We start from the raw sequence: 18,040 nt of genomic DNA on the forward strand, positions 1-18,040 counted from the left end.
ACAGCTGGCGTACCATCGGGAAATAAAATCATCAACAGACATATCTTGTGCAGATTAAAAAATACACATGGGGAAAAGAATGAGAACAGACACTTGAATGGCAACAGAAGACAAAAGATTTATTTTTACTGACTTTCAACTGGTGTTAAGATTGCTTGAGAGACAACCAGTAGATTTGTAAGACCACCACAGATATGGCTACATATGCATACTCTGTCTACCTTGCTACCACGCCCTCCCTTCATAAAGGCACTAGCTATAAAAGGAAAACAGATAAAATGCCAGAAAAAACCCAGAATGCTTGTATGAACATCTATGTTTATGTTTGATACATTCATGCTTTAAATGTACAATTTTAAAATTAATTTAAAATGTCACCTTTATTTTGGCAATACAACGGATAAAATGGAACATGCGGAACACACAGCTCGACAGAACTCAGTGCATAATTTTGTCAGGATGAAGTAGTTCTTTGTCAGCGTTCGTGAGTTGGGAATACATTCTTATTACAAGGCAAAAAACCCCCACTCAAGCCAGACAACATCTGGCTTCTGTATGTAATGATCTGCTTTTCCACGTCTTCTCCAACATCTTTGGATAGCAAATCTATGTCTGACCACAGATGAAATTGTATGGTTATATTTTAACAGTCTTCATAGTGCAGCAAGGCAAGACAGAGCTGCCTGTATTCACTGTTCTATCTCCAGGCTATCCATTTTTAAGTCAGGGGGCTTAAAGCTAATCACTTCTTCATAGGTAAGTTCTGTAAAGAGAGTGAAGGAGAGAGAAGAATTAGGTGGTATTCTGCCCAAAAGAAAAATATTCCAGACAAAACAGTTCTATGGATGCATGTGATTTGTAGTTAGTATTTCCAGCCTTTTTAGAGGTAGGATCCAAAAATAGACTGAATTCACTGGGAATCCTTCTGTTAACCTCAGTTACAAATTAGACTCACAAATACTGTTATTGTACAACATGTCTGTCCCCTTCTGCTAATTACTAAAACACAGGCCCTGAAATGGAAACATCAATTGTGCTGTCAGATGACCTGCCAAAATGACGTAATAAAAGACAAAATGTAATGGGAAATGGAAGCTTTAAAAGCACCCAAGCAGGTTTTAAAACATACACTTCTAACTGCAGAGAATGTTCTTTATCATCTCCAGTCAATTGCCTTCAATCACTTATAAATCATTCATAAATCATATAAATCATTTGCAATTCTGTGCTAACGCCCTGGGATCTAGGTTTTATGTTTTATTGTGACTAACTTTATTTTAAGGTCCTCTGAAAGAAAAAGTATTTTGTTGTAGAAGCATGTAACAATTCTATTTCCATCAAGAAGGGCTTAGCTAGAAACATGGATTCTCTGTCATTTTATCCTGCTTTAGGAATAGCCCTTCATGTTTTCATGCTGGCAGTCATGTCCTGTTTTATGCCCTGCACAGTAATGGAATATGTCGTCAGCAGCTACTTCCTATGTAATTTCACTACTTAGATACTGTATTTTAAGTACCAAATCCTGTTCATGCATAAATATATGGCTAACAATGCACTACTTCAGGTTCTGTTTTCTAAACAGTGATGTTTAAATATCAAACTCATGCCTATTAGCTTGTTTATTAAACAGATCTAAGACAACTGCTACACCTGCAACTGGATCTAGCACTCCTCTAAAGAGCATGTAAAAAGCTTAGGGCTGAAACGTTGCTTATGCTGTGGTTGTGCTATGCTGTAGCACGGTGCACAGTGACCAGTGTGCCAGCTATAGGGCAAGATTTCTCTGAAAGAAATTCTGTGTGCAGAACCCCTGAGGTGGAAGGATTCATGAGGTGACTCCTTCAGTGATTGACTTGCAGCTATTAAGTAGCATCTGGTCCCAAGCAGCAAGCAGGAGCTAGAACGGTCCTGGCTGAACTCAGAGGAAGCCAGTGACCCCACAGATTGGACCCCTGGAACTGTATTAGAAATTACTCCTGCTGGCTGTGCATTGTGTATTTATGAAGCTCCTTACCTGGTTCTTGTGCCACCTACTCAGCAGAGAGCACAGATGTTACACTGAGATATGTGCAATTGCAGCTACAGCTAAGGAGAGGCATACCATGCAACTCTGAACAGCATATTCCCAGCCTCTAAAATGTGAAATATTTTCTAACTGATTAAAAATGGCAGAAAAAAATCTATGAGGTTGGGCTGCAAGCCTCAGCAGTGTGCAGTGGAGGCCAGAGAAACTCTTAACTGCATCATGTGTAAGACAAAGTGTCTGAAATCTCATTTCACTTTGGTGCTCCGTCCCTCTTGGGATCCAGTGCCAACAATATTTAATGTGAACAGAAGCAAGGAGAAATTGACATCTTGAGAAACTGGGTCAATATTTCATCAACACCACAAACATTTATGCAGATGGTCACCTTTCATGTTGTCTTACTTACATGTGGCACATACTGTACTTGAAAATAAAATATTTATTCCCCAAGATAAAATATGGTCAGGAGGAAGAGCTGCACGTCCTGTGCCAGTTTTGAGATTTTTGCCTCAGGCCTTTTCCCTCCCCCCCTGTATAAGGAGGGATTTGACCTGTATTTCCAGCAAGGACAGTGATGTCCTTCCTAGAGAATTCACCTCCGCATCCTCATTTTGGTTCATGAAGTGTTAAGACTGATCCTGAAATAATTTCAGTGGAGTTTCGTCACAAACAGAAATCGGCTGCATGACTCGGAAATTGTTAAACTTCCCTGTTAAAGACTTGGTCAACTGAAAGAGTAGCAGAAAACAAATCACCCACTTGTAAGCACAGCAGCAAACTGAACATGCCTCTCAATAAACAAGATGTATGGACAGTGCTGTAATGCTGCCAGGTTTTGCAGAGGAGAGCATGTGAAAGGAGTAAGCGATACCAGTCAATCCGTTTTGTTTGTACAGTGTCCTGGGTTCAGCTACAGCAGTCATTTTTTTCTCCTTCTTAGTAGCTGGTGCAGTGCTGTGTTTTTGACTTTCAGTCTGGGAACAACGCTGATAACACCGATGTTTTTAGTTGTTGCTAAGTAATGTTTACTCTGACCAAGGACTTTCTCAGTCTCATGCTTTGCCAGAGAGGAGGGGAAGCCAGGAGGAAGCAGAGGCAGGACACCTGACCCAAACTGGCCAAAGGGGTATTCCATACCACAGCACGTCATGCCCAGTATATAAACTGGGGAGAGGTACCCGGAAGGCCCAGATCGCTGCTCGGGTCGGGCTGGGTATCGGTCGGCGGGGGGTGAGCGGTTGTGTCCTTTTCCCTTGTTATTCCTCTTATCATTATTATTGGTAGCAGTAGTGGTTTGTATTATACCTTAGTTACTGGAGAGCTGTTATCTCAACTCGTGGGAGTTACATTCCTTCGATTCTCCTCCCCATCCCTCCGGGAGCGGGGGGAGGAAGGAAAAGGGGGGGAGTGAGCGAGCGGCTGCGTGGTTCCAAGTTGCCGGCTGGGTTTGAACCACGACAGTACAGACACAGTAAGCTTCTAGGAAACCCTTTTCAGGGCTCTAGGAGGTTGCTTTATTGTAGAGAGACCCATGACCCTATTCCTATCTTTCTTTTAGATGTATCTGCTGTAGTCAGCCTGCTTGTCTCCCCTGCAATGCACAGGATAAAACATGGCACCAATGGAAGGGCCTAAGACATGGGAGGTCAGCATTCTTCATGAGAAACCTACCCACTATATTAACACATTTTTATCAAACCTTTCTGGAGTAAAAGCTACAGAATATACAAACAGAAACAGAGGAACATTTATTTTATAGAACACATACTTCATATTAAGCCAAGGAAAGGACTTTATCGACAAACAGGAACAATTAGTTTTCTAGAACATTACTCTCAATTTAAACTCTCAAGTAAGGAGTTTTTAGCATAATATGTCCTTATTAGACAATGATGAAATTGAACTGTACTTTTCAATGCACTTGCAAACTGAATGTTTAGCCACCTTACTTCCGTGATCCTGTAGTGCAATATGATTATGATGCAAGCACGGAATTAACTAATAGAAGAAGACTGTTGCAGTATTTCTCAAGGATGGGTTTTGGGGTGACATTGCCAAGTAAAAATCAACTCTCATCTCAAACAGGATCAATAGCATGGTTTATCTACTAATCCCAATTACCTGGTTATCTAAAGAATGATCAACCAAATACACACCTATGTGGAAAATAGTAATTTCTGGTTCTGAACAAAGCTAGACCAGAATCTCCAACAGTGTCACTTGCCCCAGGACACTTACTTCAGCTGAGAAGCTGATCTAGAAAACTAAAAGCAAGACAGAATATGTGGTGACCTGGTAACTAGCATCAGCTTTTAGTTAAGCTTAAACCTGCTACGGGGACTCTAGTGAGGAGATGACAGACGGGGGCAACGGAGCAAAATCCAGAAACACAACCCTTTCCACCCCTCTACTCTCACAACACACATGGATTTATCTTTTTTCCCTGAGGCTTAAGAGTTCAAATTGCTTTGGTTAGAAACAGAGCAAAACTGTTACTTAAATAAGGTTTTGTTCCTACTGCATGCATTAACTAACATGTGCAATTCTGTTACCTTTCCATTCATCTATGTTTCGCTCCTTATTCTCTATTGACTCATCATACAGCTCTGCCTCAGGTTCATCATCCGGATCATGATACTGTACAAAGTATGGATGGGCAAGTGCTTCTGAGGCTGTAATTCTCTTATCGCTGTCTAATATAAGCATCTTCTCAAGAAGATCTACAGCTAAGGGAAAAAGAGAAATGCGGTTCAAAGCCAGAAGAGACCATTTGGAAATAGAAGAGAAGGCAACTGTTCACACACAGGCTGTTCTCACTCACCTGAAACAGTTAACATTACTGACAAACCTACAAAATTTAGGCAATATAACAAATAAGTTTTGAAGAATACCATGAGTATAATTTTCAGAGGTGAAGGAAGCTTCTGGTTTGCTTGTGGTACGTACAAAGGTTCATTATCGTCTGTTTGATTCACCTCTTCAGACTTCCAGGGCCTTCATTCTGAAAAGATCTCTGTGTGCTTTAAAGCTAAATATCTTGTGTTGTGCATCATGTACTTAACCTGTTCCTGAACAGTGCAAACTTAAGTAACTTAAAACTGTGATTGTGAGATTACACTTTGAATTAGCTGCACCAATGAAACCATCAGGTGAAAACCCCAAAGCAACTTTACAGGACCCATTATAAAGAAAATATGTTTGAAGTTGACAGTTGCAGAATAATAGAAATGAGAGTAATCTGTAAGGCTGAAATTTGGTTTATATTCAAAATTTATAATTAGTTCTTGAATATTATATAAAAATGATTTTTAGTGCTTTTGCATAAGCAGTCATGAATTTGCCTTGATGATATTAAATTGTAGTATGCTCTCCTGTACCTCATGCAAATAAATACCATTTTTTATAAGAAAACATTCACAGCTACTTGTACTTGTGAAAATACAATTGCCTTTTTATAGTCAGAATGAATTCAAAACATTTTAACTCATAATACTTCCCTACATACAATGTTTTAACACGCACTTGATGGAACTGACCAGGCACTGCATAAGATGACTCTGGTGATTCAAACATCTCCTTTGCCATGTCACAAGAAACAATTCACAGAAGGATCTCTTTTGCACAGGCAGAACCAATTGGTTAGATGGAAAAACAATTGTTCAGGATCAAACCAAAAGCCTGCCTAGCCTCGTATCCTGTGTTTAACAATAGGTAATATACTTCTAGGAAATAATACTCAAAAGGGTCATTCAAACAGCTGTACTTCCTGGTGTATTCTTCTGTTTGTCAGCAATTCAGCTCATGCCTTCCTGAGCCAGAAGTGATGTCTCTAGTCTAGACTCCATGATATTTTTATTTATTTCTGCTATACATATAGCTGGCTTTTGCTTTTCATCCACAGACTGGTTTTGTTTAGGAGGTTCCCATAATCTCCACCAGAAACAAAATACACAAGGGTTCATGACAGGAAAGCAGTCTCAGAATGAAAGGTTAAGCAATGCTCTTCTCACTGGTCTGATCATTATTATATAGGATCATACAGCAAAGGAAGGCTTGAGTTCTTATGCTAGTGAAAGATCTAGCCTATATCAGTTTGACTTTCTTACCTAACGGGTTGGCACCGCGGAACACTGCTTTTAAATCCTGTTGAGGCATATGTGGAAGAGATTCAATGTATTTTCTTGCCTAGGAATAAATTGATATACATACCACATGCACAGAGGTTAGATTTTGCTCAGCAGTAACCATATCAACTCTAAAATAACATATGTAATTTTTACGATGTTCCTTATACATGGGGAAACCTTGTTTACGTAAAACCTTAACGTATGACTTCGTTTCAAACAGTCACTCCTGTATATTACACAATAAGCAAGAGAGTTTTAAATAGGTATTTTTCCCCTCTATATGTGTGTATATTTGTATAAGCACTTATGTTTTCAGTTACACTTGCCGGCTTATTGCAATATAACCCAGAGAACACATGAATGTAACGTTCAACCAGAAACTGCAGCCTAAATCATCTTTCAGTTACCCTCAGCAAAGTTGTATAATCCAATCTGCACCCTTCCCTTTTCTCTCTCCTTTGTTGAACAGTAGCTCCACTAACCAAAGAACAAATCCTGACACTCCCAGGATGCAGATCTTTGGATGTTTAACAGAATTTATGGTGTGCTTTGTCACTGTGGCTGTGAAAGGCTCATCGAAACTCAGCCAGGAAAAGCCTACCCACATACCAGGCACAAAAATGTCAGCATGAAGCCTGACATTACGCAAGCCATGGATCTCTGGGCTGAGGTAGACAGGTCAGCAAGAGGAGTTGTTGAATGCTGGGATCAGACAGAACAAGGAATTCTGATATGGAACAGTTATAGAAGAGGCTGTCCCCAAATCTGTAAAAATCCCAGGTGGTTTCTGAGCAAATATAATCCTTAAAAAAAAACCCCAGTGAAATGCAACCACCATTTAAACCCATATTAACATGAAAAACTGACAAAACAGCTCAGTCACTTGTGCTAAAACATCCCAAGAGGCTGATCTTTTAGTTTTCAATTCTTTAATCCTCTACTATAACTTAAAATAGGCTTGGCATTACAGAAAACCTCTGACCTTCTGTCAGAAGAATGGAAAAAATTGTCTGGGATGGCAAGCTGCATTAAGAAATACCTAAAGAATAAGACCAAAATACATGGTAAAGAATTAGAACAAAGGAACAGAATATGCTCCCTGCAAGAGGCAAGTAACTCCAAGCAAGGTATGTATCTCCTTTGACAGTGCTCCTCTAAGCAGGCAGCAGCAGCCCAGAGGTGACCTAGCAGCACTCCCATTCATTAACTTGGTTTTTGTGTTCTCCCCATGCTCTAAAGGTATAAATTAGCCCCAGTAATACAGTTTTGGCATCCCTGTAGCTCACCAAAAGCAGATACTATCTCCAGTAAATATTTAAGTTGCTTAATCTCATAATTGAAAACCTCACAAACTGCGGCTAATTCACACATTTGTATGCACTACTGAACACGTTACTGCAAAAAACGTAGGATCTTCTCCTCTCCCAGCCATTCCCAGGTGCTGGGTACCCACAGACTCTGAGGTTGTGTTGACCTGTGCTAGTGAGGTTTTGTTATGCTTGGACTTTCCAGAAATAGTGTCACTCTACCTCTCCTGCTGCTCCTGATTACTTAATCCATTAGTGCATTCATTAGTAAATTCAAAGGAAACCCACCAATACACACACGAGCTGAAACCCAGCCATTTATATTAGTCTAAGGCGTATACAGAAAAGGTTTCCATGTGCTGCTGTTTATCTGAATTTTTACACTGTGACCATCACCTGCCTTTATCAATCAGTACCACATCTCATTCCTCAGCTGGATATCCACAGTTATTGCTTAAAGTGAATTCTGTAAGTGTAGCTTTAGCAGAGAAATGAAGTGAAAATTGTTAATTTACCAGATTACTATTTTAAAGAAGTCATATGCAGAGTTAAAAATCACACTGTTAACTATAGATGTTATCATGAAAGTGGACCTCACACAAGATTTAGAGAAATGAATAAATATGAATCAAATTAGGGTTCCAAAAGTGCACTCATGAAGAACATAAATGCATGTTATTTGATTCCAATATCTCTATTTAGATTCCTTAGAACAATGGAAAGCATAAAAATTAGAGACATCAGATTTAATATCAATATAATGCTCTGAGCTGAGAATCAATTTGAAATTCTTTTATTACAATGACAGCAGCAAACTAGAAGTTCACCAGGACCAACTGCAAAACTCCTTTCAAAAACTGAGCACATAAGAACAAGTATCAAAATTAATACAGCTGAGAGTCAATGCATTTGGATACCTCTAAAAAGAATGTTTTTTTTTAATCATGGCATTCTAGCAGCAAAAAATAGAGATAATTTTAAAGTGTTTGCTCATTTCGAAATCAGGGGATCTGTGTAACACAATCAGTGATCTACGATGCCAATTAAAGAGTGCTAAAAATACAGATAACAGAGGGAAGCTGTGAACTCACATGTTCTGATGAGATCTTCTTCAGAAGTTCAGAACTGGGTGTGCCCACAATTTCCATTATTCTCTTTAGTTGATCAATATCTGCAGTATTTCAGGGAAATAAACAGCACATGGTCCTTCTGAGTTTAAACAATTAATGAGCTTTCATGCAGATAATTAAGATGTTTAAAACTATTCAGCGAGACAATTCCATCGTAGTCCATAGAAGGATACCAATTCGCACCTGCTAAAGCCTAGTCAAATTCTCTATTGCATTACACGAATCCTTCAGGTGTGCCTGTACATGAGAAAGTATGTGCAAAATATTGCCTTCCTGTCCTAGTTCCCAATTTAACATATTCTTAAGCTTAATTTTAATAGCACATTTATGTTTCAGATATCTGAGGGATTTCTGAAGAACAGTCTAATACGATAACAGCACACAGGCTAGATTACTAATCTGAGGGCTGGCAAGTGGAAAGTTCTCATTTGGTAGCTTTAAAAATCTGTTTTGTATCAGTCTCAAGATTAAAAACTTTGAAAACAATCATTTTTCATTGCCCTATATGACCTGCAAAATAAATTACACTTTCCCTAGAGACCCAAGGTTATTTTACAGCTTTATTGAAATGGATGTAATCATATAATAGTAGACCATATTTTATAACAGAAAAAAATCTTATTTCTTGAAAACTAAATGCATGGATTTTTCCAAATACCGCGTATCGTGTAATCAAACAGTCTGAAGCACAGTCATCCAGACGATGAACATCTGAACGATGCCTGTGGTTACAATACAGCCTAATGATGCTGAGCACAGTAGAAAGGCAAGCAGGGAGACCTGGTCTCTCAGGTCTCTTAACAGTTTTTCAGGAAATTCTGATGTCATGTTGTTTTGCACCTGGCAATGGCTTATTTTTAACAGAAGTATTTGCTTTTTGAGGAGTTTCAGAGCACTGATAAACTACATTTGCTGATCAAAAAATACTGCCTTTACTCAGCTGCAGTTTTAAGGTCATGTTATTTCAGTAAGATACAAACATGGAAGAAATCTGCTCTGTTGTAACTAGGTTATTATTTAAATACAGACACACAACAAAGAATAAATGTAACTCACTGTTGTTCAGGAACATCTGTTACTGTTCTTTTTTTTCCTACCAGTGGGTCTCATATTCAGCTGTCATATACTTCAAAATGAAAGATTAGCAAAAATTGTTTAGTGTTTTAGTTTGTTAGCTCAAAAACATTTCCAAAGAAACACTAAAGTAATTAGAAAAACCCCAAAGAATTAGAGAGTATTGTTATAGCTGCATTTGAAGTTTTATTGTTAAGGATACAGTCATTTCCTGGAAATAGGGCCTTCCCTTTCAATAGCTCTGCCATGATGCATCCAACTGACCAGATGTCAACTGCCAAAAAATGGAGAGAGAAGTATAATGAATTGAAGAGACTCTTAAACAGACTTGCCTCTTGGTTTAAAACTACCACTATATCCAGCTGGAGCAAAATATATGTCTTCACAGTTTACCTGTCTGATTGTAGTGCATCCAATTTAACATAATTTCCGGAGCTCTGTACCATCTTGTTGCAACGTATCCAGTCATTTCATCATCAGTTTGTCGAGCTAAACCAAAGTCTAAAATCTACAGAATAAAAATAAAGTAAAATAAATAATGATTTTTAAAATCCCTGTTCACTTTTGTTATAGGTACTGACTTTCCCTGTTTCTCATTTCTGAGTTTATCCATGGTCCCTTGCTATCGGTCAAGTAAACCAGCAGCACGCTGCGGACAAGCTCATCTGCTCTCCCTGATGCATCCCTGCAGCCTATGGGTCTGCATAAAGTTGCTTCCACTGCAATGAGCCTGGCCCTTTGTCCTCTAAGGCAAACTTCACATTTTGCCTCAAATTCAATTTTCCACTGACATTAATTTGCTAAAAATAAGCAGTGTTGCTATAAAAAATGAATCACTAACAATGGGAATGTCTGTGTAAAACGGCAAGTGCCACTGGTCATTTAAACATTTAAAGACCACACAAGCTGATCACAAATCTGCAGAATTTCTGTTGTTTCCCTCTCATGTCTAAGCATTTACCCAAATAACACATCATTCCAATGCTGCTAGGAGAGAAACATACATTCTGCATTAACAAGGTAGATTCAAATCACATACCATCTGTTTTCAGCAGAACTCCCCCACCGAAACAACAAAGGAGCTCTGTTTGGGTACACATATTACTCACAGGGTTGGTAGCAAAATGTTTCTCTCCATATGCTCTCCCTTGCTAAGTTTATATTGATGGGAAGTTATTTCAATTAATTTTTTCCTGCTCATTTCTTTGCTTTCTACTTTTTTATTAGTCTATGTCCCACTAATTACGGAGCTAAAAGGTACCCCTAATGCTAAGTCAAGCTGTTTGAAAGGGTACCATCTGAGCCTCAGTGCTGTTAAGTCAGTCATCTGAGCTAGTTAGCATCTCTTCAAATAGAAACGTGAATGAAGATCAGTGGCAACTTCCTGTGATGAGATAAGCTGATGGCTAATCCTTTTCATTAGGAGTAAGAAAATTTTAAAAGTATCATTCAAAATTCCTCAGTTATAATCCAACTTAAAGATACAAAAAGTCTAAAGAAAAATAAATAATACATTAACATCTTTACCTTTAATACACTTTAAAAGCATTATTTCTTAAAAAAGCAAAAATGAAAGCATGAGGCAAACAAGGCATGAATAATGGTTGTTGTTGTAATGGCATGAAACTTGAACACTACTGTCCCTATTTTTATAAGGGTTTCGGCAATATTTTTCTTTAATAGCTGATCCCTTCTATCAACTTTGTAAACATGTATTTTCCTACTTCTTGCTTCTATTTTGTTTTTGTTTGAACCTGGAAATATCCACTAGTTTTTCCTACTAGAAAATAATTTGGTATCAGAGAAAGTAAAGCTATAAATACAAAAAAGACAAAGAGCAGTGGAACAAATACCACGCAGATAGCATAATAGAAAAAAAAAAAAAAAGATTAGAAGTCTCCTTTACTTACAGTATAAAAACACAGCACATATTTTAGAGTGCATGATCAGACCCACATGACCCATAAAATTTCACAGATGCTGAACATACATGCATGCAGACATTAAAGGAATAATCATGAAACTTGCTGAGCATCTGCACGTGTTACTAAACCAAACAGGAACTACAATTTCTCACCACAGATCCAGATTACTGCAAAGACCAAACTGCACTGCTCTTAATTCACTATTGTGTTTATTTGCTGATCTTGGTAGTATTTGGAATCTTTTTTTGTATTCCAGGTACTCCCTCACAGCTGGAATAAAGTGATTACATCATGGTCTCAGTCATAGGGAGAAAGATGTTTCTGGCTGTCATGGAGAAATGCTAAACTCAGGCTTAAAGGATTAGAAAGCTAAAGACATCTTTTCCTTCTTCAGAGTCCCATTCTTATTATTTAATACCATATAATGGTATTACACAAAGATATGTATTTATATACATGCGTACATTAAAATAGCATTTGAAAAATGTGGATCACAGGGTTTTTTCGGTTGAGGTTTGTTGTTTTTTTTTTTTTATTGCCTGTAACTGAAAACATAACTGGCAATACTGCTGTTTCCATATCATCATTTAATTTAGCTTGTATATACTATAAATATAAAAATTAAAGTTGTTACAAGGCTTCATCTAAACATGGCAGATGCAGATACGTATCACAGGTCAAACTTTCAAGATACACTCAGTATTTACTCATGGGCCAAATTACTAGCCTGTGTACCATCTGTGAGGAACTAGGGATGAAGATATTTGTGTTCATACTAAATTAAGCTGGGAGAAAACACATGTTCATGAAAGTGGGTTTTCTATGCCAAGGGAGGCAGCAGTAGCAAACAGTTGAAATTAATGGAATCAGAAATAAAACCAGTAGCTAATGGTTTCTCAGAAACTCTCATCTTGAGAGCTTTTGCAACATTCTTCATTACAACAACATGATACCTACCCTCAATTCACAGTCTTCATTTACAGCTAGGTTACTGGGCTTCAGGTCCTGTAGCACAGGAGAGGAGTTAGTCAAGTATGATTTTAACCTTTTAAAGTATATTATAACTATGACTTAGTAACATGTTTGATGCACAGAAGGACACACTCCATTCTTACTACTGCAATGAGTGAACTCACCCGATGAATGATTCCAGCTGAGTGAATATACTGTGAAACAAAGGGAATAAAAATGTAAGATTTGAAGTAAGAGGTGAGGAAAAGTCTAAATAATTTTTCTTATTTTCACTTCTGACACAGACTGTTTTATATACAGAAAAGACTCATGTCACACTACATTTTCAGATCAAATGGAGGTATGATGAACTTCAAAACCTCCTTGTTTTGCCTTATGCAGAGCTGGACATTTCAAGAAAGGTAACCATGAAGACTAGATTCTACCATAAAAGACAGCACTTGCAGAGATTCTTCTGTTGAAGGTTTCTTACCAATTTGGTTTCTTACCAATTTGTTCCGGTCTATGTTGATCAGCTAGCAGCTCAGTGAAGTCAGTGGCTGGGGAGCAGTATGGTTGGCCTCTAGGTGATGCTAAGTCACTTTCCCCACCTGTGAATGCTGACGTGGGTGATACTTGCACCCTGGGACAGGTGAGTGACCAAAATACCCACCTAAGCCACAGCATTACTTCAGGTCCACTTCAAAAGCAGGGACCCGAAGCAGTATTTTCAGTGGCTATTTAGTGTCTCTGCTATTCTACATAAAACATTAGAACTTTAAGACTGAGAAAAGCTTACTCTGTAATTGCCTATCATTCACTTGTTAGGATTAACAGCAAATTTATCTATGACCTTACTGACCAAGGCCAGCAAGACCTCAAAAGCCTTCTCCTCTATTCTCTTGAGGCAAATTCCCCTTTATTTAGGAGCAGAGATACTGACTTGGAAACCCAAAGAAAACACCAGGGCATTGTTCTTGTTCCACACCTATGCACTATTTATCAGAAGGGCAGGGCCACCCCTGAGTGCTCCTCACAACAGCCAAGAGCAGCTGAATAAAGAGGAAACCAAACCACTTGCAACAGAAGGAGCCGTGCCCCTGCTCTGTTGAGACAATGACAACAGCTCCTCTCAGTGCCACAAGCAGTCCTCCACCAGCCAGTCAGGAGCCTGCCAACATATGCAGCTCTATGCTAGTAGCCCTTCATCTCCTCAGACAGCTTCTGCAGGACGTGAAGCCTGTGCTCCATACTGCTGAACACATCTACCAGCAAGTCCAAAGCTTATCCAGGTATGCAAATACATGTTGTAATGACTGTAGCATAGACGTAAGTGAGGAGTTATATATGTTCAAATGTTCTTCGACTAATGAGACATGAGAATTTCAATTCCAGAAGAGGTGAGCCACCATCAACCTCTCCCCTTGGAAATTGAGACAGAAATTAACATTCACTTTGGAGCACAACTCTTACTATTATTTAGCTCTGATACAACATAGCCTTATATTCAAAACTGCAAAGCTGGATAATTAGCTCCAGAATCCATCTTCCTAATTAAGCTATTAACTTAAGTAAATGAGACAAAGCAATTAAGGGCTCAGTTCTGCATTTTTATTCACTAAGATCTGCACTTAAGTTGACAGAACCTTCATGCATGAATAAGAATTACTGTCTCAGACACAAGGTGACTTGCTGAAAATCATGTAATAAGTACATTTCAGAGCCAGTATTTACCATGGCTTGCTTTCAAACATGCACTTGCTTTCTGTGTCTAAAATATCAATTACTGTTAAGTTAGCTACTAAAGCAGCTGACCCTTTTCTTTTTGCTTATTCCTGTGAAAATCAACACTGCTCCAAGGAAACACTTACCACCTTGTAATGGAAAACATTTTCTACACCTTCTGCTCTTTATAGACCCGTACATATTTAATGTCAGCAAAAATATACTTTTTTTTTTTTTTGGAAGAAAATTCTGCAACAGTTTCATTGCCAATTGCCTGTCTTATGCGATTGTATATATTTTAACTGATACGATTAAAAGAAATAACGACTTTATGGGCAGAGTAAATCCTAGGTGATTGTGTGCAACACTGTACATTGCTAGGATAAACTTCTCCTTCCAGAAATTTCCAAAAGAACCCAGCTAACTTGATTATGTCTTCATCTGTGTGATGCTCCCTACAAAAATCAGAGCTGTAGTTTTTTTAACTAGCTCATGTCTTTCAAAACACAAATGTGAATTACTTGCCATATTATTCTTTATCAAGTTCATATTCTTCAGAAGTTTTTTCACTACCTTCTTGTGGCAGGTGAAGTGTCTAAAACACACACTATGTGCTACAGAACATGTTCACTTGCAACACTATATAGCAAGTGATTCTCCTTCAATAATAATTAAATAGACACAGATCTAAAGTTAATGTTCAAGGGGAGTATTCACATGTATTGTGCATATAAACATTGGCAGGCTTGGGGGTTTATTTCTGGTTAGGAAAATGATTTGGTAATTTCTGAACTGATTGCTGTTATCTCTAAACACTTCAGACACACACACATAAAAAGTGTTTAAGTACTGGCACTGCAATAAACCAGTCATTACTACAATATTTTGGTTGCTGGCTCCAAAACTCTTGCATTCAGCCAGTACCTTAAGACCTCGAAGCAACTGATAGATGAGAAACTGTATATGGTCATCTGTTAACTTCTGGCACTTCACAATGTTATTCAGGTCAGCACCCATTAAATTTGTCACAAGATACCTGTGAAAATAAAATAGAGAGCAGAAGAAAAAGAAACATACCTCATTTACGAATAGCAGAATTTAAAGCCTCCTAAAAGCAGCAGATCTAAAAAGTAACTACATATACCCATGTAGGTCCCTTTTCCATCTTCTACCAACACACCACACAGTTTATGCCATTTAAATCAGCTATGAGCTTTAATAACAGAATCACAGCTATGAGATTTGATATAAAAAGAAAAATCATTACAGTACATTAAAAGCTTGTATCTCTGTTTTCCCTGTGACACGCTACAGCATTTCAGTAAGGGGAGAATGCATCGTATTGAGATGAATAGGAAGCCTCACCCAGCATCAAACTGGGAGCCTGAGACACCAAGACTATAGTACCCACAAAGTCCCAGAGTATCTGATGATGGAGATTACCACTGGATTGGTTGAAATGAGAGTGGCTTGTGTAACTTCCCTCCCCACCCCTACTGTAACCTTTATTTTTTGACAAATTTTGCAGAAACGTTGACTCTTTTCCAAAAGCAGTGCTAGGACACAAGTATGCATCTATCATACCCAGTGCTCCTTTGTGCAATTTTGCCCCAGAGTCAAAGGTGTTTGGCCACTAATTTCCATGGAGACAAAAATACATTAATTACTATTTTTTTCTGCTAAATTGTTTACCTAAGTGCTTATACAGGATGTAAACCAAGAGGAACTCAGCATAAATCATATGTGTGAGTCACACAAAAATACACCTCGCTCTAGGTTAGTCAGAAATCTAGCCTAAATTTACCTTGTCTCAGTTAACCAACAGATACTTGCCTGCATTCCTGAACTATCCTATCTAGCTGTGAAAAAATAACCTACAGCTAACACATAACTGAACTGAAAAAGTTTTAAGCTTGCTGGCGTTTCTGCAGCATCAAACCACTTACCATATACCTATAATCTTATTAACTATCATTCACAAAAGTACAAAAATGAGCCACATCCTCCTGCGTCCTCTTCTGTGGAAAAGTTGAAAATGGATTTATTGGGGTTCTTCAACCAACGCCAACTATGGCTGCAAGTCCATTAGACTAGTACATGCTTCTTTTCAAACACCAGAGAGGTACTGACTAACTAGTCAGAATGATTTTAAAATTTTACTTACACTTCGTTAAAGTTTTCTATTGATGTTGCAGGTGTAAAAACATCCAGCAATCCTATAACCTGGAAGAGGAGGGAATCAACAGTTTATTTTTGGACATCTGAAAAGCAACATGTAATTAGTAATGACAGTGCCTGGCATTTTGGGCATGAAATTGACAAAAATATGACATACGGTCATCTTGAAAAGTTGGTACAACTGGTACAGTAGGTGGTCTATACAGGTATAGCCTCAGCTATCTCGAAGACCAACAGAAAGTTATATTAATTACTAAAAGTAATTACAACAGGGCTTCAGACAGTCAGAAATAAAGGCAGGAAAAGTAATAACTCATTACAAAAAAGCTGACACATAGTTTATACACTTGTATATTTAAAGTTATGGACAGTTTCATGGGGTTTCTCATTCTGTTGCTGTTTAGATTTTTTAGCATCCTTTCTCCAGGATACTTTTCAATTCACTTTGTTTTATTTGGGCTTTAATTCATCAAGTTACTTTTAAGCAGATGGATACTCCCACAGAAATCAACTGTAGCCACACAAACTTAGAATAGTACTGAATTATTTGGGGCCTGAAGTTCTATTATCGCTCTTCTAAATATTACACTGCTGTTAATTTCAATGAGTATCTGCCCTTAATTTCTCCAGAGAATCCAAATTCAGCAAAAGCGGGTTTGAGTTATTTTTTTCCTGGACTGCTATTTCAAGAGCATCCAGCAGCAGTGAGCACAATACTACCTTATTTGAAGAAGTTGGGATCACTTGTTTTGGATTTCATCACCTGTATCTTCAAGATGAAGTTAGATTTTCTTTACATAAAAAGGCAGCCTTTTGCTGAAAGTCTCTAAAGGTCAGTGACTTCACATAGGATGGCTAGGTCCAGGTACCTTGGGTAGATAGAAAGCTGCATATACTTTTTGATAAAGATTGTACCTAACTGAAATGAAGCCTATATTGCAAACTTGTGTAATGAAAATCCAAAGGGAAAGAAGTCACTCTCCACTTACATTCTCATGCTTCATGTGCTTAAGCAACCTAAGCTCCCGATAGGTCCTCCTCGCATGAATAAGTGATTGAAAAGGTCTTGAAAGCTTTTTTACTGCCACCTTCTGCCTTGTTTTGGTATCATAAGCTGAGCTAGAAGAGAAGAACAGAAAGTCTGCGTTGATGGCATGTTCTACTTCAAAGCTGTCGACTGGTTTGCTGGAGAAACCTGTATTCTCTTGGGAGCTCTTGTTGCTTCCTTTGCCCTCTTTCACGTTCCATACAGGGACTGCCACCGGGAGAGCTAGTCAGCAGTAACTCTGAGTATTCAAGGCAGTTCCCTTGCTTCCCATCTAGCAAATTACTAATGCTTATGATAATGTTCAGGACTCATCCCCAGGTAACTCTTCCCCATGTGGCAGGAAAAGTAACCAGATTAGCTCCATTAGTGCAGCTCCAGCCTCAAGCTCCAAGGCAAAGCTCATAGCGAATATGAGGATTCAACTCTGAGCAAACTGGAGTCTTTACCAATTAGACGAACACTGCCATTGTGTCTAGCAATATTAATCACCTATGCGACCATTAGCTTGCTAGATCATAATGCCACAAAACTGGTATCAAATTAGGATGC

At 38.3% G+C, this 18,040-nt stretch overlaps 1 protein-coding gene across 1 annotated transcript; it reads right to left on the reverse strand.

Moving 5' to 3' along the window:
- Window positions 1-282: 282 nt before the first annotated feature.
- LOC104400700 (mitogen-activated protein kinase 11-like) lies at window positions 283-16,606 on the reverse strand. The gene is made up of 11 exons (XM_010013600.1): window positions 16,586-16,606; window positions 16,430-16,488; window positions 15,190-15,301; window positions 12,726-12,755; window positions 12,547-12,594; window positions 10,058-10,172; window positions 9,867-9,938; window positions 8,552-8,631; window positions 6,133-6,211; window positions 4,579-4,752; window positions 283-763 (listed from the first exon to the last, which is right to left on the reverse strand). The coding sequence occupies exons 1-11, from the start codon at window positions 16,604-16,606 to the stop codon at window positions 690-692; spliced, it is 864 nt and encodes a 287-aa protein (XP_010011902.1). The 3' UTR covers window positions 283-689.
- Between the last annotated feature and the right edge of the window lie 1,434 nt (window positions 16,607-18,040).

The sequence above is a fragment of the Nestor notabilis genome, unplaced genomic scaffold, assembly GCF_000696875.1.
Source record: "Nestor notabilis isolate BGI_N333 unplaced genomic scaffold, ASM69687v1 Scaffold36674, whole genome shotgun sequence".
NCBI classification, from domain to species: Eukaryota; Metazoa; Chordata; class Aves; order Psittaciformes; family Psittacidae; genus Nestor; species Nestor notabilis.

What these genes read in the sequence shown, in the direction of transcription:
- LOC104400700 (XM_010013600.1), bottom strand. Translation starts at nt 16,606, where the DNA reads ATGACCGTATGTCATATTTTT. An exon ending in TGACCGTATGTCATATTTTT is followed by an intron (nt 16,489 to 16,585) that starts GTCAATTTCATG and finishes CTCCTCTTCCAG; the next exon opens with GTTATAGGATTGCTGGATGT. An exon ending in AGTTGCTTCGAGGTCTTAAG is followed by an intron (nt 12,756 to 15,189) that starts GTACTGGCTGAA and finishes TTTGTTTCACAG; the next exon opens with TATATTCACTCAGCTGGAAT.